This window comes from Esox lucius, chromosome 8 (assembly GCF_011004845.1).
Source record: "Esox lucius isolate fEsoLuc1 chromosome 8, fEsoLuc1.pri, whole genome shotgun sequence".
NCBI classification, from domain to species: Eukaryota; Metazoa; Chordata; class Actinopteri; order Esociformes; family Esocidae; genus Esox; species Esox lucius.
In genome coordinates, this window is record NC_047576.1 from 26,904,952 (window position 1) to 26,924,415 (window position 19,464).

At 42.2% G+C, this 19,464-nt stretch overlaps 1 protein-coding gene across 1 annotated transcript; it reads right to left on the minus strand.

Annotated features, from left to right (window-relative positions):
• Positions 1 to 15,017: 15,017 nt before the first annotated feature.
• Positions 15,018 to 17,546, minus strand: mafaa (v-maf avian musculoaponeurotic fibrosarcoma oncogene homolog Aa). Its single transcript, XM_010872464.3, has one exon. It carries the CDS (start codon positions 16,420 to 16,422, stop codon positions 15,496 to 15,498), a length of 927 nt encoding a protein of 308 aa, XP_010870766.1. The 5' UTR covers positions 16,423 to 17,546; the 3' UTR covers positions 15,018 to 15,495.
• Positions 17,547 to 19,464: the final 1,918 nt, after the last annotated feature.

The following is a 19,464-nucleotide window of genomic DNA, read 5'->3' on the forward strand; positions in this document are numbered from 1 at the left end:
CTGGTGAATGCCAATTGAGTCGCACAGAGCTGAGCTGTGGAGCACAGGTCCCACTAGAGGACATTGGGCCCTCATGCCACCCTCAACTGACAATTTGTTCAGAAACATGGCGCCGGAGGTCATTTAGTAGGACTCTGGTAGTGCTCCTCCTGTTCCTCCTCACACAAAGGAGCAGATACCGGTCCTGCTGCTGGGTTGATGCCCTTCCTGTCCTGTCCATCTCTCCTTGTTTAATGCTCTTGATACTATTCTGGGAGACACAGCAAACCTTCTTGTGACAGCATGTATGGATGTGCCATCCTGGAGGAGCTGGACTAGCTGTGCAACTTGAATGATCTGCAGGTACCGCCTCATGCAGCCAGTAGTGACAAGCACACTAGCAAAACACAAAACTAGAGAAGAATCAGTCAGGAAGGAATTGTCTGTGGCCACCACCTGAAAAACCATTCCCTTTTTGGGTGTTGTCTTGTTATTCCCTCTCCAGTGCACCTGCGTTCACTTTCATTTGAACCAATACAGGTGACATTGATTCACAATCGCTAATGCAGATTGATATCCCTGAAGTTAAATTGACTTGGTGTTATACTACGATGATTAAGTTTTCACATTTCTGTTCATTCTAATTGCGTAAATGGTTTCAACGTATCTTTTTATGTGTGATCTGTTGTATTGGTTGAAAGTTGTTGAAAGACAACTTTCCAGGAGGTGTAATTACTTTTCATATGACTGTGTAAAATGTATTGCTAACACATTAGTCAGTTTGGTCAGTTGTTCATTTTGATTCATGACATTTTGGTGAAACAGTGGCCTCCGTTGGTCCATCCGTCTTAGTTGCTTCCTCCGACACACATGCACAGCAGAGTGGGTTCAAATTCAACCCACTGCCTTACAGCAAAATGTCTCCACTGCTTTCCATACATTCCTATCAAATAAAGCATAAAAATGCCTACATAAATGTCTTTAAATAATAATATCATTTTGTAACGCAGAGTCCTCGTTTGGTGTGAATGATGGAGCCTTAAGCCATAAGGGAAAGCATCCAAGTAAGTTGCAATGCATAAAGGAGCTGTTCAGATATGTTAAGCTATTTTAACTACAGGAAACAGATTTTCCCATTGTGCTTTCCATTGCCATTTTCTTTTATTCTACCAGAAACAGAGAGGGAAACTTGCAAAATGACGTTCTAGTACTGTACTGCCACCTTCTGGTTTGGAGTATTTTAACAAAACTGACAGTAGGTGATATGTTGAAAGAAACAAAAATATTGATGTTGACAATCTTCAGAGGGGTCAGTTATAAACACAGAACATCTTAGTGGTCTGTTGTCTCCTGAACTATAAATGTCTTATATAAGTCTGAATGTTAAGATAGCATGTCAAGGTTGCAAGACAGTGGAGACTTGCAACCTTCAAAATTGCTATAATAATCTGAACGGTCTCAATCAGCATTGATCAATCACCTGCTACATGTACATTTTCATGTAACGTGGGACATCCGCCTACCTGTGTAGGAGAACGTACTGCCGTTCTCTACACCCCATCAGCTCTGTTTGCATTGATTGTGGCGCGATGTTCAACGTAATCTCAACTGCCACTGAGGCTTTTTGTTTGTGTTATTAGACAAAACAGTGGTAACACATTAGTGGGGAAATCTATTCCCAGAAACACATCGTGAAACACATGGATTTGTTGAGAGCCTGTGTTCTGTTACTGGGAACAATAATAATTTTTTTGTCACAATGTTTTAGGTAAAATTGTGTAGTAAAGACTCATAGCTACAAATATTACCTAGTTCTAGTACAGGAGATAACACACTTGTATAATACTTTTAAAATGACCTGCACACCATATTAACAAATGCGTAGAGTAGATGTAGTAGATGGTATCCATCTGTATCGTTGTCTATATGGATGTGAACAGGTTTCTTCAACATTTTACGCTGCTTACTATATTATATCTTGTGGCATTGCTAATGACATAATTCCCCAAAAATGTCACAGCACATATTAGGTTTTCAATATTATGAACCTGTTTTTAATCATGTAAATGTGGTTTTGGGTGAACTACCCCTTTAAGTTGAAAACGTTAAAATGAAATACCAAGAAATCTATTTGGTAATACAACATTATTTGTGAAAATGGATAATATAGCCTCAAATACACAGAAGTTCAATAAAAACAAAGATTTACTAAGGCTGGAGAAACAGTAAGGGGTTCTGCTCACCCCTGGTAATGCTGTTTGAATGACTGTCAATATGCAACAGGCTCAGTGTTGCCACCGTGATTGGGCAGTAGGAATGCAAGGCTTTCGACAAGTGAACATATGATAACTAGTAAGGAGACAATTCTGCGATTGATGCTAGCTGCCACGCACTTACAGTGCTCATCCAATCCAAATGTGAGGTGCAGAAAAACTAAAATCTGATCTACCTAAATCAGTGGAGATTGAAGGGATCTCTAGAGTTAACCATCCCTGAGACCGTCAGATATTTTCATGTTTTTAAAGTTGGGAGCAGTGTGTGTAAAGTGGTGCGTGTGTTGCGAGAGAGTTTGTGACAGCTTTTATGTATGTGTGAGTTATCCAGGTCTGTCTGTAAATGTTGGGACACAAAGACCCCACTGTAATTATAAATCCTGAAAAATCAATCCGCAGACGTTCTTTTGGGGGGGAGGTGGGGCATAAAGGTTCTACTATTGGGTTCTGACCGTAAACAGCACTTATGTCACTGAACTTAATCGGGAGCCACTAAAAAAACTATTCCACTGGGATATGTTGATATTGAACATAATAACAATGCCAAAATTTTACACATGCAGGTAATTTGCGCAATGATGTGTTGAAACAAAACTCAAAACTATGGACCTCAAAGGCAGTTCCGGTTTTTCATTACAACCCTCTAATCAGAGACATATTTAGACCTGGGACACCATGTCTACTTGACTGACCAGGTGAGTGCAATTGGTTGACTCAGTTCAGTCAAAGTCAAGATATGTCTCAGTTTCCAAGGTGTTACGCTGCTATATTATTGTGCTGGGGGACATGAGGGATGTACTACTAACTTTTCTCAGTTTCCTCCAATTTTAAATTTTAGAAGGAGATGAGGTCCTGGTCCACACCTGCGGATTACCTGGTTTGGGGGGACCGTTGCTGTTCCTGTCCTTGTCCACCTGGTCATACTTCTGACCTAGTCTAAAATCAAATATACTCTGGATTTAGCCAAGAGAAATTTATTTATTATTCCAATTCGACTCTTAATATCTCACCCGGCACAGCCAGAAGAGGACTGGTCACCCCTCTGAGCCTGGGTCCTCTCTAGGTTTCTTCCTAAAATTCGACCTTCTTAGGGAGTTTTTCCTAGCCACTGAAATTCAACACTACTGTTGTTTGCTCCTTGGGGTTTAAGGCCGGGTGTCTCTGTAAAGCACTTTGTGACAACTGCTGTTGTAAAAAGCGCTTTATAAATAAATTTTGATTGATTGATTTTGATATGTCACTGGAAGCACATCAGATCCTGTTCGGGTTTATATCACACTGCTCGCTCAACCAGGTGGTCTGTACATTTCATTCTCCAGCATTCTACCTCGTTTGAGCTTACAGGGAGTTACAAGGAGTTGTTAGAGCATGAAGAGGCAAGGCAACCCTATTCGATTTACTAACTCTTCAACGCAGATGGTGCAAGCCAATTGCATTTCTCTGAGACCCTTGTGCAAATTCACAAGCAGGACTCAAACTATTAGAACCCGGGTCTAACAATGACGCAGCTAATTGAGAAGTAGAGAAAGTTAACAATGGAGTCATTTTAAAGTATTGTATTATGCAATGACAGCTTAGCAAGATACATAATGCCATAATTTTTGCAGGGCTTCAAATGTGAGAGAGTTAGAGGGTGTATAAAGCATCTGTGGTATGGCGTTTGGCAGGCTTTGTGGGATCATTATTTATGGATTTACCCTCCTCCACCAACTAAAGGACAGCCATCCTCCGCCCACTAAAGGACAGCCATCCTCCGCCCACTAAAGGACAGCCATCCTCCGCCCACTAAAGGACAGCCATCCTCCGCCCACTAAAGGACAGCCATCCTCCGCCCACTAAAGGACAGCCATTCTCCGCCCACTAAAGGACAGCCATCCTCCGCCCACTAAAGGACAGCCATCCTCCGCCCACTAAAGGACAGCCATCCTCCGCCCACTAAAGGACAGCCATCCTCCGCCCACTAAAGGACAGCCATCCTCCGCCCACTAAAGGACAGCCATCCTCCGCCCACTAAAGGACAGCCATCCTCCGCCCACTAAAGGACAGCCATTCTCCGCCCACTAAAGGACAGCCATCCTCCGCCCACTAAAGGACAGCCATCCTCCGCCCACTAAAGGACAGCCATCCTCCGCCCACTAAAGGACAGCCATCCTCCGCCCACTAAAGGACAGCCATCCTTCACCCACAAAAAGACAGCCATCCTCTGCCCACTAAAGGACAGCCATCCTCCGCCCACTAAAGGACCGCCATCCTCCGCCCACTAAAGGACCGCCATCCAACGCACACTAAAGGACAGCCATCCAACGCACACTAAAGGACCGCCATCCAACGCACACTAAAGGACAGCCATCCTCCGCCCACTAAAGGACCGCCATCCTCCGCCCACTAAAGGACCGCCATCCAACGCACACTAAAGGACCGCCATCCAACGCCCACTAAAGGACAGCCATCCAACGCACACTAAAGGACAGCCATCCAACGCACACTAAAGGACAGCCATCCTCCGCCCACTAAAGGACCGCCATCCAACGCACACTAAAGGACCGCCATCCAACGCCCACTAAAGGACAGCCATCCAACGCACACTAAAGGACAGCCATCCAACGCACACTAAAGGACAGCCATCCTCCGCCCACTAAAGGACCGCCATCCTCCGCCCACTAAAGGATCGCCATCCAACGCACACTAAAGGACCGCCATCCAACGCACACTAAAGGACCGCCATCCAACGCACACTAAAGGACAGCCATCCTCCGCCCACTAAAGGACCGCCATCCTCCGCCCACTAAAGGACCGCCATCCAACGCACACTAAAGGACCGCCATCCAACGCACACTAAAGTTCTCAGTAATTTTACCGTGGTTCTTGTCAGGAGGAAGAACACTAAGTAACATGATTTCCTTTAAACACACACACACCAAGACACACAAACACACCCGAGACCTAAATTTATATTAGATATCCAGGTTGAGAAAATGTCTGTATGATTTAAAAATGAGAGGGCTATTACATTTAAAGGTATATTCCGGTCACGTGATCATTCCCACTGAAACGACAGAGTTCTCACAAAGATATTTCCCTGTCTCAGACAGTCCAGCACCACTCACAGTGTGGCGTGCAGCCGGGTGTTTGGGCATATACTGACCTGTCTGTTTCAACAGCATGGAATCAGCTGCCACTCTCATTTTGTCTTCTAAACCAATGATATGTTTGCAAGGTGGGATTACTAACTAAAAGGAGATTTCAGGTGGATGATTTGACTGGAGAAGCTCTTTAAATAGACTGGCTGTTTGCCAGGGCCTTGTGGACAGGGATGGCGAATGGGTGATAGAGCTTTTCGGTCTGTACCTTAAAAGGTTGGGTTTGAATCCTGAGAGAAAATTATGTACTTACCTGTTCCAATGTTAGTAGGTGCTGCCAATTAAATGTTTTTTTCTTTTTTTTTTATCTTTTAATTGTTATCTTAACCATCCAGAATGAATAAATTACTGTAGTACCTAACCCTGAGTTTCACTCCACCTATGGACATAATTTCCCCTTGGACCTACATTAAATAATAACCTAAGTTGTGAGAATTTTATACAAGTTCTTCTTTCTATTGTTGTGGGAACCTAACCCAGATCAAGAAATGTACATTCCATATTCCCTAGCCCTAAACCTAACCCTTTGTCTAATTTAGGCCTAAAGTTAACTTTTCCAAAGTGCTTCCTAAAATTAACCCAGATTTCTAGCACTATGCCCAGTTGTATATGTTTTTCCCTAAACCCTGGGCCAAAAAATTGGACAAGAAAACCTTGTGGGAACAGATTTTTCAGGTTTCATAATATCCACAAGAATAAACAAACATGGATCTTTCTCTCTAACACGCACGCACACAGGCACGCATGCACAAGCCTGAGGGTAGAAGTGAAACCTGGGTAGGAATGAGCAGGACATTATCTGATGGTGAGTCAGCAAAACCTTGACCCTCCACTACAAGGTCACTATCAGTCATACAGTTCTGAAACAAACAACGGCATGGGGGAAAAAGATCCATCAAATGGCCCAATAACTTGATGTATTGCATTATAAAATACAGTGCACTCCACTAATATTGGCACCCTGGTAATTTTTTTAATTAATTAATGTAACCATTAATTAAAGTTAAAAAAGAATAAAGCTAACATTTATTATCATTAAACAAATATTTTTCTCATATGTCCAACCTCCCTTTGCCAAGATAACTGCTCTGTGTCCTATAATTCATAATGAGGTTTCAAAAACACATGGCATGGGATCTGAGACCAAAACGCTCTTTTTGGGTCTCATCTGACCATAAAACCCGAGGCCATTGAATGTTCCAGTAATGTTTGGCAAACTGTAGGTGCTTGAGTTTGTTGTTTGATGACAGTAAATACTTTTTTTTATGGCAACCCTCCCAAACAACTTGTGGTTATGTAGGTGGTGCCTGAATGGAGTTTGGGAGACTTTCTGACCCAGAGATCCAACTAACATCTGAAATTCTCCAGCTGTGATCCTTGGAGATCCTTTGTCCACTCAAACCATCCTCCTCACTGTGCGTGGAGTCAATATAGACACACGTCCTCTTCCAGGCTGATGAGTAACATCTCCAGTTGTTTAGACTTCTAAATTATTGCCCTGATATTGGAAATGGTAACTTTCAGCCTTTGAGCGGTTTTCTTACAGCCATTTACACATTTCTGCTCCTTACCAACCTTTTGTCACACATCATTACCGTATTCTCTGGTCTTTTCCGTGGTTATGGAGGACCTTATGGATTTGACCTGCATGTCACCTCATATTTGTACCCCAGTGAAACAGTATTCATGATTTACCACTTGTTCCTACTCACACAGGTGAAATATGAATGGGTATATATTTAAGTTAGAATTTACTCATGAAAATGTCTAGGGTTGCCAATAATTGTGGTGCACGTTTTGGAAAAAAATGATTAACACATTTATTTCAGGGTTCTTTTTAAGAATTAAATTAATTAAAGATTCGATTTTTGATAATATTTTTAATGAAAATATGTTTTTCACACCTCGTCTTTCTCATATTTACCAAGGGTGCCAATACTGGTGTGGGGAACTGTAGCCGTGCTCAAGCGTTATTGTGGATTTACTGAATATGATAACATGAAGAACTACATAAGATACATTCATAATAGGCCTAAGCATTAGACAGCAAATTTTAAAGTCAAAGCGCAATACTGGTTCTTGTTCCTCTTCTTGTCAAATGACTACTCCCTGAGTGAGAGGAAGAGAACAGTTTAACCGCACCGCTGACCCTCAAACTACTTGTTCCTTTTCCTCCTGGTGTGTGCGGGCGTGCGAGAGTTTGTTTTACTCGTCCTGATTCATGACACAACATTTTTCAGAAACTTGAAAAAGTATGAAAAAATATTCATATCATACATAGTTAAATTGTAAATTAACTAGAATTATTTAACTGTTTTAGTTATACATACACTTTGTACACTTTGTAGATGAAGAGAATGATGCAAAGTGACTTGCAGTCTAATTGGTTCGGTATATAATTCTATTTTTCCCCAAACACTAAACTAGGCCTACCCTTATCCCAAAGCATCACTCACTTCTCTACTTAATCATTACTTCACTCCATTATGCCTTCTGTGTTTGTTCGTTTGTTTATTTGTTTATTTATTTTCCAAGCACGGCAAACGGACAAAACCGCTGTTTAGGCATATTTTCCCCTTGTGATAGCATGTTTGGGTTTGTCTACTCAGCAGGCTGTGTCAGAGCGTGTGTGTGACAGTGCGAAGCCGGTGTATGCGCGGCAGGGGTCGGCTCCGGCGCACGCTTGTGCTCCGACGGTAAATTAGTTTTTTTCTCTCTCTCTGCGGGAGGTCGGGTGGGACTGCGGGGAGGCGCAAGGCCCCGACTAGCGAGAAACTGTTCCACTGTAATGACTTCGCCACGTTTGGGGATCGTGCACAGTGCACGCCCCGGGTCATTGACTCAATCACAAGATCAACCATAATAATTATTAACACCCTGTGAGCGTTAATAGCACTTCGTGGGCGATTTATCAAACTGTCGATTTATTTGCGCGGGGTAACGACTTGCACTGTTGAAAACTAAAAACAGCCACTTCTGGGAATAGAATGCGTAGGCCCTACTTTAAGCCCAATGCAGTCAAAAACGTGATTTTCCTGTATTTTATTTTTCCACACCACGAAGTTGTAAAAATACAGTGAAAATTGTGTTTGAGTTCGCGCTGTATTTCAGCCTGTTTTGATGGGATTGCGTTGTATCCACCTGCCTAATGTAATTCAGGCTGCACATTATAGACCAATAAGAGAACGAGTTCCAAACCGTTCTGCTAATAACACATAGGGGCCGGTTTGCAGAGACAGATTAAGCATAGTCTTGGACTAAAAAAACAAGCTCAATGGAGTTTTCTAATCAACTTTTTTTAAGTCCTAGACTATGCTTCATCCATGTCTGCTAAACTGGCCCCTATTTTTTAATTATCCCTACCCATTTAGACCACTTTCAGACAGTCTTAGTTAAATTATTGCCAGTGATAGTGCTGTCTGCTAAAAAGTTTATCAAAGAATGTTTTGCAAATAAATCACAGTAAGCTACTTAATTGTTACTGTAAAATGTATTGATACTGAGATTTAACAGAACCTTCAATCTACTGGGAATTTAACACTTTAACTGGGCATCCATCTGAAGTCAAATTTATATAGGAAAGTTGACCACCTGTGATAAGGGGTTCTTTGGCCATTAGGGTAAAATAGCCCTTTTTGTTTACTGGGAGAGCCTTTTGGGTCAGGGATGAACCCATTTGTGTCCCAGGTTGTCCTGATTTCTATACCTGGAACAAGGAACAATGGGTTCTCCTATAGACACCACCGAAGCACCCCTGTGGATTCATTTCTTTCAGACTGTATGACTTTCATAAGAAGTAACAAATAGACTTACCGAACACTCTAATGCAGAAATCATAACACACCAGTGCAGGCTTTAAAATACTTAAATATCACCTCAATTTAGATACCACACATACAGACATCTTTTTTCTATGCCAACTTTAGCTTTGGAATTTGGCAGCCAACTAGCTATTTCGACATGCGTGTGTGTGTTTATTGTGTGTGTATGTGCTTGTGTCAGTGTACATCAGTGTGTGTGTGTGTGTGTGTGTGTGTGTATTGTACTCTCTGGTGGGTGGGTAAGCTGAGCCTAAGAGACGCTGACTGTGGGGAATCTCAGTAGCAGCTCAGACGCCAGAGACACACAGCACCTCTGCCTCTCTCTCCCCCACTCTGCCTCACTCGCTCCCCATTCTCTCCCTCTCACCTTTGTTTTCATTACCTCTTTCTATCCCAGTCTATTTCTCCCGCTGTCTATTTCAAGTGCACCTTGGGCCTGATGTAACCTTACACGGGGAAGTGTAGGCTATACAATACACACACCCATAATGATCACAGACAATGCCACACAAAAATCTGTGGGTGGATCTTAAAAAGGTGTGCATGCGTGTTTCTATTACAAGCCTACACATCATTAAGGTATGTTAGAGACTGGAGTGAGTGTGTGTGGTCAGTTTAGGCACAGTAGCAGGGTGAAGTGATGGCTGTCAGACCGCCCAGCAAATCCTCTGAGTCAGCAAAAACCACAGGAAAAGGGGGAGGATACAAAGAGGGAAGAGAGGAGAGGCTTGAGAGGAAGCAGTGTGAGGAGAGACAGAGGAGGAATAGACAGAGGAGGAATAGACAGAGGAGGAATAGACAGAGGGGAAAAACAAGTGAATTGACAAATGAAATCAGTGTCCATAATCAAAGCAAACCCTTAATAATAAAAAGTTATTTATTTTCACTATATGAATATGGAAAAGCTAGTGTAAAATGTATAAATAATGAGTAAACAAAATCCCATTTAATTTAAATGTAGAGACTGTTGAGATCATAAACAGTTAATGGAATTACAAACACAAATAAACCGAAAAACTAATCCTAGAATTCTCAGCAGTAATTAGTGTAGAAGAACATGTAACCAAACATAAACACACACACACACACACACACACACAAGCACACGCACACGCACACACCTGAATGTACCCTACATAGCTTTGACCAAACAAAGAATCATGGATTACACAATCCCAGCCTTTCACACCACTTCAGCCTTGCCTGTAGCGGATATGTTTAAGCAATAAAGCCAGAGAACGTGTGCTTTGTGGTCAATATATCATAGCTAAGAGGTGTTTGTATGTACAACACTCCATAGTGCCGACAAGCATCCCTTAGCTGTGGCATTTTTACCATAAAACACAAACCCCTTGGCTTCCTTACTAATTGTATAAACTGGTACACCACGCAATGAGAACAGTAGAAAGTATTTTTTTTTCTTTCCTTGTATATGGTCTCATATACCACAATTTTCAGCTAAACAGTATTCAGGGTTCAAACCACATAGTAAACAATCAGTGTACAGTTTGTTAGGTAACTCTTTTAGTTTTAAGTCGGACCCCTTGTTTCAGAACAGGCCGAAATTCATCATGGCATTTGTTCAACAACATGTCATAAGAAAACGTCCACAGGGGTGTTAGTTGATGCTGACATAATGGTATTAGGCAGTTGCTGCAGATTGCAGTGTGAATTTATACCGCTATCCAAACAGCCTGTTATCTCATTCCAAAGATGCTCTTTTAGGTTGAAGTATGTGGACTCCGCAGGGTAAACTGGGGCAGGATTTATCAGAGCAGGCAATGTTTTCCAACTCCTCAATTGTCTAATGTTGGTGATCATTTGTCAAATGGAGCCACTTGTTGTTCTACTAGGAGGTGGAACCTGCTGTGGTCCTCTTGTAATTTTTGACAAGTTGTGTCCTAAGTTACCATTAAGTCACCCAATTGTTGCACTGTGCTGTTATTCCCCTGTTTGTGGTCCACCTGTTAGCTTTCACAGTTCATGCTATTCTCCTTCTATGTCTCAACAGTGAACTGTATTCACTCGCAGAGTTGCTTGTCCCTCTGTTCTCTGTAAACCGTAGATACTGTCGGTCATAAGACGCTCAAAGTAGTGTAGGTCACTTCTGTTGCTAATTCTGATGTTCGACTGAACAGTAACTGAATGTCTAGATGCTTTAAATAGCCAGCCCTGTAACTGGCTTTCTGTAGGAGCAACTCATTATCTTGACTAGGGTAATGTACCTAATAAACTGGCCACTGAGTGTAAAATGGCCAATTTACCACACTCCTTCTGGCCTTATTTCTTGAATACACCTCACATAACCCAAGCCAACACATAGATATGTAGCCTACACAGGCAGGCCAGCATTATGGTACACAACTGTATTTTGGTCTGACACACTCTTCTTGCTTTCATAAGCATTTTGAGAATTTTAAAGAAATTATATATATTTTGCGCATGGAAAAATAAAAGTCAATTACAAGAACACGGTAGCGTGTGTGTTTCTTGCATGTTTGAAACGCTGACTGCCTGTGACATGCATGATACTGTGTTATGTGCTCCTCCTTCAGCGATCATGTCAGTGACCAACCACTAGATCTTACACATCTGCATCACTGATCTCTCACCGCTCCCTGGCAGAAAAAACTAGCACACATGAACATACTTATGCACGAACGCAGCAGTCAAGCATTTGTGTGCGCGCGCACGCACACACAACACGCCCCCCCCCCCCCCCCCCCCCTTAATAGGCCTAGCTCTAAAAGCACTGTTGAGATACTCCATATTACAAACACCATGCAGACATCACTAAACTGCGGTTAGATAGAGGGGTCTGCTCTCCTACCTTTCATACCAGCAACTTGTTCCGCTGCTGCGCGAGCTTTGCCGACTCAGGAGCAATAAAAGCGCGCCAAGTCCCTTAACTTGCCACCAATCCATCACACGATGACGTAGACGCGCTGAGGTAGGGAGGCTGGTTGAGTGGAGGGCGGTCTCCGTACAACACAAGCTGGTAGCGGACATTAGGCCCAGGACACTGCGTGAAAGGGTAAATTGGCCCAGTGGTGTTCCCGGATAGTGAGCAGAGGAACAGGGACCGCTCCTCTTGCAATAGGTCTGTCGAACCGCGGCTAAATGAGACTAATGTGCATCATTACGAATCTAAACAAACATCCCTCCCTCTGTTATCGCCTGAGATTAATCACAACAGAAAGTTCTCACTGTTTTTTTTTATTATTGGAAAACCCCCATCATATTGAAGTAATCGCGGTTTGTGTGTGATATGCCCTACTGTATCGGTCGACTTGGAATGAGTAAGTTGCTCAAGTGTAGACTTTCGTTTTAAATGTGTTACACAGTACAATAATAACGACATTGTCGATGAATGAGTAGTAGTAACCTACTGATGATGATGATAATAATAGGCCAAGTAATAATTATAAAAGACCTATGATCAATCCAACAATTTCTGTATTGTAGTCTTTTACAACATATTAATTAACTTTTCGTTAGAGCTCAGTAGTTATATTTAGCCTACAGGTACAATCGTTGTAAAGTCTAAAGCCTATGTATATAAAACTACCTACAAAATCTGTAGTATACGTTATACTCTTTAATATATACATTTTATGAAATATTACGCTAAAAATATGCTTTTTGAATATTTGGTTATTAGACTGCGATTTTATGGATAATATGCATTTCAAATTACACAACCGATAGGCTAATATAATTTAACATTAATTATTCGTTCTCCAGGTAATTCAGGATTCATTACTCTTGCGAACTGCCAAGAACTTCGTGCTAAATATAACATAAATACCATATAAGAAAAAAACCTATTTAAGATATTTATTTTAATTGAATGCGAGTATAGATATTAAAATCCTTGTGTGTGTAGTCTGCTGAACACAACATATTTTCGGCGTTACGAAAGACCGATAATGAACAGATGTTGGACAGAACTTTTTATTAAACATTATGAAAACAAGATTCTCAACAACATTCCATCTTGAAACATTTTTTTTTTGTTTTGACTTATTAACACGTTTGGACATTTAAATGTTTCTCGAATAAATATATATAAATCATATATACGGATATACATCGACAGCACTGTGCAGAAGATACTTCACCATCTTGCCTGAATGCGAGTGTTTACGTCACATTGGAATTCTAACTCTAGGACCCAAAAAAGGTTATATATCAGTTGCCACGCCACAGGCGCTATTTCCTCCATCTTGATTGAATAAGACGTAGCATATTTTTGTAAAGTTCAGAGAAAACCGAAATTAAGTAATTTCGTTGAATGTTGTTTTTGCTCAATGAAGTTAACGGAAATCCAAAACAAATGTCTACAAGAAAATACATTCTCTTCTGTACAGTATCTTTAAGTAAAAAACAATGTTTTTCCCTCCAATTGGATCGGAAAGGCAAACACCTCCTGATTATCCTTGTCTTGTCTACCTAACTGCATGGCGCTATCAGCTTTGCACTAACAAGCGTTGAAGGTGGTTCAGTACTTCTGCACAATATTGCACATCATATATCTAGCTGCAGGTAACACACGAACCAGGGATTTTTGTTGACAGAATATTATTTTTTGTTAATCCAAGATGGCATCATACCTTCAGATAAAGAAATTATCATTTGTAGGCTAACAATCAAGCATCATCTCAGTCATCTCTCTACAAATCAGACAGAACATATAATTGAGCTGTAAGACACCGGGCTGCGGAATTATTATTCACAAGCCATCAGATAACCTCTGTTATTATTCTTATTATTATACCTCAAATCATAGGCCTGCACTTAAAAAATCAATTAATTAAGAGTTTAGTTAAGTTGGTGCATAGAGTTTTAGCAGCGAATGCAGTCTTTTGTAGCTACATTAAGTAAATCACCTTAAATCGAATTTGTTTATCCGCCTTATTATCATAACAGTAGCCTAATATGGAACAAATATCCTATTAATATAAAACAAAGTGTTTCCCCAATTTTTTCATACTAGTGCAGTTAGGCTTCTCGTTTACATCATATCTGTCCCATAAAGTAGGAGGATATCGTAGACTATTTGCATGCTGTAACATACAAACATTGTATTAAGACGTTCTGAATCATCAACAAGCAAGAAAAGCTTTAAAAAGTAAGGTATGTAAATAACACATTAACTGTTCTCTACACATATGTACACGTGGGAATAAATAAAGTCTAAAATCTGGCTCAGTTGATTTATTTTTGTTTCATTTTTCTTTTCTTTTAAAACAATAGAAAATTCGATTGAAAATAGCGGTTAAGACGCATCCATTTTGTAATAGCAGATTACTTGTTCATTTCGCGCATTTTCTGCAATAAGTCCATAGTTGCACTTTTAGGGGTAGGCTATAGGGATAAAGTTGTGTTTTGCATACCTTGGCCTTACTCTAGGAAGAGAGGGATTGGAGTAGCGAGAAAGGAGAGGAAAGAACCATGGGCCATGCTTTCCATAACATGTGTAGGCCTATATGGGTTAGATGACTGGAGGTTTGTGGTACCATACATGTCCTGCATGCAGGGTTACTAAAAGGGATGGAAACTAGACTTGCAATATTCAAATGTTTCCTTTCCGTTAACAGGGAAGGAAGGCTATATGAGGGTGTCCCTCCATCATCACAGTCTGGTCCGTCGACGCGGCCTGCAAGAGCGACGAAGTGTATTGCTTTTTCCGTGGTTTGCTCTCTTTGCTTTCATTTCAGTCCCAATGATAAAATAAATACCGGATTTTCACCCCCGAGCTTTAAGACGTTATAGACTTTCTTTAATAACAAGGATTCAAAACAAACCAGGACGGATTTAATGTCTATGAAAAACATGGGGGTTTTCGGTTTTGTTTTTCTGTCCTGTGTGCGTACGTTGCCAAGTGTGATTCACTTTTTCCAGTAAGACTTAAATGTTAAATCAGAGTTTCTCTGAGATCTATTGCATCATAAAATAATAATCTGTTAATTGTTGTGACAGAAAGTTTGTGATCCCATGTCTAGATCAAGAGGTCTTGGTGTATTGGAGTTCATTCAAACAAACGGCATCTTTAAGACTACAATTATATCTGCGCACATAGATTAGGCCACTTATGTGCGCATCTACCTTGCTTGTTTCTTTAAATATTAAGCATTTGTTAATGTACTTAAAAATGTACACGGAGTCTTTTTCCCTAAAGGCATAGCCTAACTGTAAACAAAAACGCAAACTGAGAGAAATAAATAAGTTATAAAAAATATTTAAGAAGGGGACAAAAGTCTTATGTCACGAATCAGTCTCTTACATGAAGAATTCCGTGGAGGCCGGTTTCCCGTGGTTTCCGTTGGAGGGGTCTCTGTTGTTGTTACCCTGTCCGCCACCGTTATAGCTTCGGCTCGCCAACTTCTCGTACTTCTCCTTGTAGAGGTCCCGCTCTTTGGCCAGGCGTGCGACGTCCTGCTTTAGCTGTTCCACCTGGCTCAGCAGCGTACACTTCTCGCTCTCCAGCATGTGCCTCTGTTGCACGCGCTTGTAACGGCAGGACTGCGCGTAGCCCCGATTCTTCAGCGTACGTCTCTTCTGCTTCAGGCGGATAACTTCCTCTTTGCTGAACCCCCTCAGTTGCCGGTTGAGCTCGCGCACTGTCATGCTGACCAGCTGCTCGTCCGAGAAGCGGTCCTCGAGGCGGTGTCCGTGGTGGTGGTGGTGATGATGGGCCTGGTGGTGGTGACCAACTGACGCCGCGGACAGATCCTCCCCTACATACTGCTGGCCGCGGAAGCCCTCGTAGCCCTGGTGGTGGTGATGATGGTGATGGGCGTTGCCGATCAGGGCCTCCACTGCATCCTCCGGTGTCAGGTTGAGCGCCTCAGGATTAATGTGGTGCTGGTAGCTGGGGATCCAGTACAGGTCCTCCAGTTGCGGCTTACCGCCTGCACTCTGTGGGTTGCTGCTGCCGCTGTTGTTGCTGTTGACCCCGTTGGCCAAGTTCTGGCTCGACTGGCCACCGGGGCTGGGGGCGCAGAAGCTGGGCGAGGAAGGCACGGAGGAGCAGGGTGTGCTGATCGGGGTGGAGGAGAGGGATCCTGGCGGGAGGCGATGACAGTAACGGTCTGCTTCTGGAGGCTCCTTCTTTACTTCGAACTTCATAAGGTCGAAATCGTTAACATACTCGATGGCCAGGGGGCTATTGGGTAGCTCTGTGCTCATGGCGAGGTCGGTGGCCATGTCAGTCCATGCGACGACTCCCGCCCTCACAGCCAAACCGAGACTGGGCAGCCCTTGCGGAGGCAGATTGCTTCTTCAAATCGAAAAGGTAGTTGCGGTGGCGTGTGTATATTTTTATATAGGCACGCGCACACGCCCGTTCCGGTTGGGTTGTGAGTTTAGATAGAAGATGTAGAGGAGGGGGTTGGCGTCGTATAAAGCTTCTAGTCCTCAAACCAACTACTATTTATAGCGGCGTGAATATATGTATGCATGTAAATTAACTTGTACACCTGCCAGTTCGCCTCCGCCGCTTCTCTTGTTGACAACTTATCCCAGGTCAAATGCACGCCTTAATACCACGGGCCAGGACCGGCTGAAACTCGAACCCCGGGGTGAAATTTTGAGACACCAACCTGTCTTGTCCTCGCTCCACCTCTGGACCGACTTTGATTTACAGTCCTTGAGTGAGTAGTTTGAAAATCAGTAGATTATCTTCTCTCCCGTTCTGGTTGTTCCTTTTCTTGCGTTTTTGCCGTTTTAAAAACAATACGTTCCTGTATCCTTTTTCACCACTGACGCGAGGATAGTGTTTAAAGTCCAGGCTCTCTGCAGGAGTGCAGTGTTCAGGGCTGAAGTTACTGCAGCATGCAGCGAGTGTTGTACATGACCAGAATAAAAAAGTTTTTAACACCTCAGGAGTCCACCACAGAACGACATGCAATAGACGTGAGCGTAAAATATGCGTCACAATGGAATGGTTCGGAGAAAAAAAAGTTATCAGATTTCTTACAAGCAAAAAATAGGTACGATTTTAAAAATAGATATTTCCTTAAGCGGTGGTAGGGCACTGGAGAGTAGCGCTGTTTGAGTAGTCAGTCCAGATTTATCAGATTGCGGTATAGGCTACTTACGAATGCGCCGGTCCCCACGATCCTTCAAATCATTCTGGAAGCGTTATGCGTTTCTGGTGTGTGTGTGTGTATATATTTATATACACACACACGTGTGTGAGTGTGTATGTGTGCGCGCGTGTGGCGATAAATTCCTGTCACAATTTGTTCTCTCTATCGGGCAGATAGCCTGAGCAGATAGCTGGCTATTTAACGTCCTGCAGAGCAGCGCAACCACGCAGTGTCACTGAGACGCTGGGAAAGGCAATGTGCACTTTTAAAGACATCACGCATCGACCCTCCCACCTCGAAGTGTGATTGACCAATAGGAGAAGATGGCAGCGGCATATTTGCATTTTTCTATAGCAACCTCGAGTTGGGACCAGCCGGCAGCTGTCGGAACGCAGAGCGCTGGCTTGTGGAGCAGGTGCATCTCCCCCCTCTAGTGACCGAGCTCGTGCTACTGCATGGAGTCGCGTGAGGCCTAACTTTCATTAAGACTTAAGTGGACAGCGATAGAGGTGCAGATTTCACACAGAAATAAAAGGTTTACTGGGAAGAAAATATACCTTTTATACACTAGACGAAAACTATACATTATTGTGTAATGCATGTGTTTTTGCACATTTGTTTCAGACGAAAAATCTCAATGGAGTGTTTAGTTTGGACTGTCACTTAGTAGACTAATATGTACACTTCGTTGGCTTTGACAGTTTTGACATTGATCTTGTTTACCATGCGGTCAAAATACATAGATTTAGTGCATGTAATACTCAGTAAATAATGTATTGATAAATCCCTCAGAATATTGAAATATAGTGAGTTTTGCTAAACATAGTTGACATACCAACCCAGCCAAGTAGTCTACTTGCACATGATGGATTGCAAACAACAAAAACAATTCAAATACATTAATTGGGGGATAACAAATAGGCTATTACAGTCTACGTACAGTATACTGTACTAATATATATATATATATATATATATATATATATATATATATATATATATATATATATATGCACATAATACTTTTATAATTTAGCTACTCAATGTTAACTTTCAAAGCCCAAAAAATAATAATAGGCTGCATTGCTAAGCCAAAAGTGTGCGTTGCTATACCGTGACCTATCTGCTGCTTACTGTACAAGCGCTCTAGGATAGGGATATCCCGTTTATCAAACATGATAAAAAAAACAAATGGTCCTCTTAGGTTTGACTGTCAAACCCAATGAAACACCAAATTAGAAACGTATAGAAATAAAACATAAGGGGAAAATTACTTAATATATACATGATGTGAATCGTTAGTAGGTTAAAACGTAAGACAAGCGGCACGCTACAACGAAACTGGGGTCTAAAGCGCAAGGAAGTCCCTGACATCCCTGGGCCGAGCCTCCCAAATCACCATCTCACTACTGATAGGTGATGAATTAAGTGCCACGTGCACCAAGCCATAAAAAAATCCATATTTCCGCCGAGAAGTGGGGTTGGTGCGATCGGTGCAACCATGCGAGGGGGTTAATTATGATTAGGCTATTCTACGCGATGGCCCTAGCGCTGGGTTTTGATTCGCAATTAACCACAAATTGCATCCCGACCCATCTCCGTGGATCGACAAATAATTAAGCCTTGCGCGCAACGTGGAGACATACGTCTTCATCTGGAGAGGCACGCGGGTTAAAGAAAATCAAAGCGGAAGGTTGAGCAGAACGTCGATACCGGTGATAAGTGTCTTGAGGGAGGGCAGGACTTTATACCGCATGAATACGGAGATTCTGCTCACTTGTGTCTTTTCTCTGCAGATTGGGTAAGGCGAGGGACAATGAATGCGTAATGACAGAATAGTTAATCGTGCAATTAAATTACAGGAATATATTTTTCACCATTTAAGACATCTAAGCGCACAGTGTGTGTTCTAGTAATATTCAGATGGAAACAGCAAATGGGTACGGGGCATTGGTTGTGCACTGTCAAACTAAACTATTCCAGACAGGATGTGGGCGCGCAGCAAGTTATAATATCAGATGAATATAGCCACCATGCAACCTGCCCCTGATCCTGACACTGCGCTGAGCTCAACTTCCTGTCCAAAACGACAACTGTAAAATACACTTTGCCATGAATCCTCAATGGTACCCTTATTTCCGATGTAGCAGACTACTTT

Coding starts and splice junctions, on each gene's coding strand:
- mafaa (XM_010872464.3), bottom strand. CDS start 16,422: ATGGCCACCGACCTCGCCATGAGCACAGAGCTACCCAATAGCCCCCTG.